At 45.7% G+C, this 4633-nt stretch overlaps 1 protein-coding gene across 1 annotated transcript in view; it reads left to right on the top strand.

Annotated features, from left to right (window-relative positions):
• The window catches only part of LOC137504794 (tumor necrosis factor alpha-induced protein 3-like), a 46029-nt gene extending 43711 nt beyond the window's left edge, over positions 1-2318 (top strand). The window contains exon 7 of the mRNA XM_068233385.1: positions 2224-2318. Coding sequence (XP_068089486.1) covers positions 2224-2318 — 95 coding nt within the window. The remainder of the gene's footprint in view (positions 1-2223) is intronic.
• Positions 2319-4633: the final 2315 nt, after the last annotated feature.

The raw sequence follows: 4633 nt of genomic DNA on the forward strand, positions 1-4633 counted from the left end.
GAGATACTAGGACCAGTGAGAGATACTAGGACCAGTGAGAGATACTAGGACCAGTGAGAGATACTAGGACCAGTGAGAGATACTAGGACCAGTGAGAGATACTAGGACCAGTGAGAGATACTAGGTCCAGTGAGAGATGCTAGGACCAGTGAGAGATGCTAGGACCAGTGAGAGATGCTAGGACCAGTGAGAGATACTAGGACCAGTGAGAGATACTAGGACCAGTGAGCAATGCTAGGACCAGTGAGCGATGCTAGGACCAGTGAGAGATACTAGGACCAGTGAGAGATGCTATGACCAGTGAGAGATGCTAGGACCAGTGAGAGATGCTAGGACCAGTGAGAGATGCTAGGACCAGTGAGAGATACTAGGACCAGTGAGAGATACTAGGACCAGTGAGAGATACTAGGACCAGTGAGCAATGCTAGGACCAGTGAGCGATGCTAGGACCAGTGAAAGATGGTAGGACCAGTGAGAGATGCTTGGACCAGTGAGAGATGTTAGGACCAGTGAGCAATGCTAGGACCAGTGAGGGATACTAAGACCAGTGAGCGATGCTAGGACCAGTGAGCGATGCTAGGACCAGTGAGCGATGCTAGGACCAGTGAGAGATACTAGGACCAGTGAGAGATACTAGGACCAGTGAGAGATACTAGGACCAGTGAGAGATACTAGGACCAGTGAGAGATACTAGGACCAGTGAGAGATACTAGGACCAGTGAGAGATGCTAGGACCAGTGAGAGATGCTAGGACCAATGAGAGATGCTAGGACCAGTGAGCGATGCTAGGACCAGTGAGCGATGCTAGGACCGGTGAGCGATGCTAGGACCGGTGAAAGATGGTAGGACCAGTGAGAGATGCTTGGACCAGTGAGAGATGCTAGGACTAGTGAGAGATACTAGGACCAGTGAGAGATGCTAGGACCAGTGAGAGATGCTAGGACCAGTGAGCAATGCTACGACCAGTCAGCAATGCTAGGACCAGTGAGGGATACTAAGACCAGTGAGCGATGCTAGGACCAGTGACACATGCTAGGACCAGTGACACATGCTAGGACCAGTGAGAGATACTAGGACAAGTGAGAGATACTAGGACCAGTGAGAGATACTAGGACCAGTGAGAGATACTAGGACCAGTGAGATATGCTAGGACCAGTGAGAGATGCTAGGACCAGTGAGAGATGCTAGGACCAGCGAGAGATGCTAGGACCAGTGAGAGATGCTAGAACCAGTGAGAGATGCTAGAACCAGTGAGAGATACTAGGACCAGTGAGAGATACTAGGATCAGTGAGCGATGCTAAGACCAGTGAGAGATACTAGGACCAGTGAGAGATATTAGGACCAGACAGAGACACTAGGACCAGTGAGAGATGCTAGGACCAGTGAGATACTAGAACCAGTGAGGGATACTAGGACCAGTGAGAGGTGCTAGGACCAGTGAGAGGTGCTAGGACCAGTGAGAGGTGCTAGGACCAGTGAGAGATATACTAGGACCAGTGAGAGATGCTAGGACCAGTGAGAGATGCTAGGACCAGTGAGAGATGCTAGGACCAGTGAGAGATGCTAGGACCAGTGAGAGATGCTAGGACCAGTGAGATACTAGAACCAGTGAGAGATGCTAGGACCAGTGAGAGATACTAGGATCAGTGAGAGATGCTAGGACCAGTGAGAGATACTAGGATCAGTGAGCGATGCTAAGACCAGTGAAAGATACTAGGACCAGTGAGAGATATTAGGACCAGACAGAGACACTAGGACCAGTGAGAGATGCTAGGACCAGTGAGATACTAGAACCAGTGAGAGATACTAGGACCAGTGAGAGATACTAGGATCAGTGAGAGATACTAGGACCAGACAGAGATACAGATGAAATGTAAGAATCACTAAACAAACTAGGGTAATATTACAAAGGTGTGGATCCTACCATTAGATCTTAACCATTAGATCTTAAGTGAAGTGATGACCAACATATATGAAACCACTTTCAGGAAAAGAGGTTCTTATAGCTTTCACACTACCAAAAGGTCTTCTTCTCCTTTTATATTCCACTTTTGGAATTGCTATTGCCTTCAGTTTGGTTTACTTTAGAGGTGGGAGTCAACATAACGCATGGATAGACACTTGTTTACCTAATTGTAGCCTTACAGGTTTATATTCCAAATCTGCATCTCATTTCAGTATCTCAGGTGAAAATGTCTTCAGTAATTTTCTCCTTTTTCTAGACCTAATCCAAGAAACACATTGCGAAGGGGAACTGACACCTAAACTTCCCAACAATAGATTCCAGGCTCTTGTCACTAGAAATGCACCTGACTAGAAAACTAAGGGAACAGCAATACTCCCTGGGAGAGGCGTACAAATCATTGATCCACAGAGGCTCTCAGACACCCAAGGCAGATTTGTTCTGCTCAAATGTAAAATTGACAGTAAACAATAGGTTATAGGCTCAGTACACACTACAATTAACCAAATCTCTTTCTAGTTCACGTTTTTTGTTTTTTTTTTGAGTTTTTCACAATAGGTTACAGCAAGGCTAGACTGTTTTAAGGAAGGAAGGATATTTTTAGAAGACCTCAAAGCAAACCTGAAGTGGAAAAAACCTAGCTATATGGTGCTATAACTTTTAAAGTGAGCCCAAGCTGAGAGTGATATGAAAGTTGCCATATTTTTTTCCTTTTGAACGATACCAGTTGCCTGGCTGCCCTGCTGACCTATTTGGTTGCAGTAGTATCTGAATTGCACACCTTAAACAATAATGTCAGAAACACTTGATCTGCTGCATGCTTGTTCGGGGTCTATGGCTAAAAGAATTAGAGGCAGAGGATCAGCAGGACAGCCAGGCAACTGGTATTGCTTGAAAGGAAATAAGTATGGCAGCCTCCATTTCCCTCTCATTACAGTTTTCCTTTAAAGAGTACCCGAGGTGGATTTTTACAGAGATTATAGAACAGAGTCCAGTCCCTCCCCCACCCAGGCTCTGCTGTCCCCCCAAAACTAGGGACAATCTGATTGTCGCTAGCCTCCTTTTTCCCCTTCTAGCCATCAAATCACCTGGCCCCCCAAAGCCAGCTTTCTCCCCCGCCTCCCTCACTTCGATCCCCACCTCTGCTAGTTTCCTCTAATCAGCATCTAAAGGTAGCCACACACGATACAATAAAATGATCAGATTTGACAGCAATTTGATAAAAATGATCGGATCTCCCGAAAATATCGAAAGCTTTTTTTTTTTCATTCGACTGAAAAATCCGATCGGATTTCCCATTTTGTTTGATTTTTATCGATCCAGAATGCCAGATATTTTTTTTAATCTTTCTAAAGATTGTATGGTGTGTGTTGGATTGTCAATTTATTAATATACACACCCTAGCAATTTTCTCAGAGTTTCCAATCATTTTTATCATAATTGGGGAAAAAATTGAACATAAAAGTGTGTGGTACATTGGTCATATTTTGAAATGTTACAATCAGTCAGAAAAATTGATTGCAATTCTTAAATTGAACAGCTATTTAAAAAATGGTATGGTGTGTGGCCACCTTTAGCCGTGACCAAGGAAGTACCTTTGGGTCATGGCTGTCTTGGATTTCTTGTGCTGGTGATTGGAGGATGAACAGCTGCGGAGGATGAACGGGGCTACGGAGAGCATGTGCTCCTGGTCTCCTTTTGCATCCCAGTATCTTTGATTCTTCTGTTACATTTGCCAGGAAGCGGACCAGTCTTCAGCTGCTCACCCACAGCACTGCAGCAGCCACAAACAAGCACAGATTTACAACGCATACACAAGATTACAAACCCCACATGCTCAATAAAAATGCTTGGACACATACTGCATGCATGCTTTCAGCCGCGCTTATGGAAAGGCGATCGCAGGGACATCAGAGAGTGCATAAACTTCACTCTCTGATGTTTTCATACATTATTTTTACTACTAAAAAGGTTTGACCGTTAAAAAACAACTCTATGCCACAGCCGCTAGCCCCCCAGCAACGTGCGCACAGAAGCGTCCTGCTCACCTGTCCCCCACCGCTGTCTGCAGTTTATGCACACAGGGAGATGTTGCTTGCTTGGCAGTTGGAAAAAGCTGCTATTTCCCACAGTGCACTGAGGTTCACACACAGCAAACTGTCAGATGTGGAAGCACGGACACAGGAGGACACAGAGACACGGGGGATTTACTATATAGGATTATTATTATAATTTAGTATTTATATAACGCCAACATTTTCCATAGTGCTGTACAGAGTATATATTGTCTTGTCACTTAACTGTCCCTCAGAGGGGCTCACAATCTAGTCCCTACCATAGTCATATGTCTATGTATGTATCCCACGGGGAGAACATACAAACTCCTTGCATATGTTGACCACTACCCCACCGAGCTGCCCATACATGCGCTGTGCTTCACCACTGATTTGCAGGGCTTGGTTGCCTGCATCTTGGGGCGACTGCGCCCATGATCCCATTCATTATAGTGAACGGGATCGCAATCCCCGCCCCCGGGGGAATCACGTCAGCTGTGCTGACGCACGGCCCCTGTGCTGCATTAATGGAAACAAGCCCTAATGAGAGAAAACGTGCACAAGTGGTTCCTTTTACTGGGCAAGCACAGTTTCTGACCTTGCGCATTTTCAGCG

The sequence above is a fragment of the Hyperolius riggenbachi genome, chromosome 4 (assembly GCF_040937935.1).
Source record: "Hyperolius riggenbachi isolate aHypRig1 chromosome 4, aHypRig1.pri, whole genome shotgun sequence".
Taxonomy (NCBI): domain Eukaryota; kingdom Metazoa; phylum Chordata; class Amphibia; order Anura; family Hyperoliidae; genus Hyperolius; species Hyperolius riggenbachi.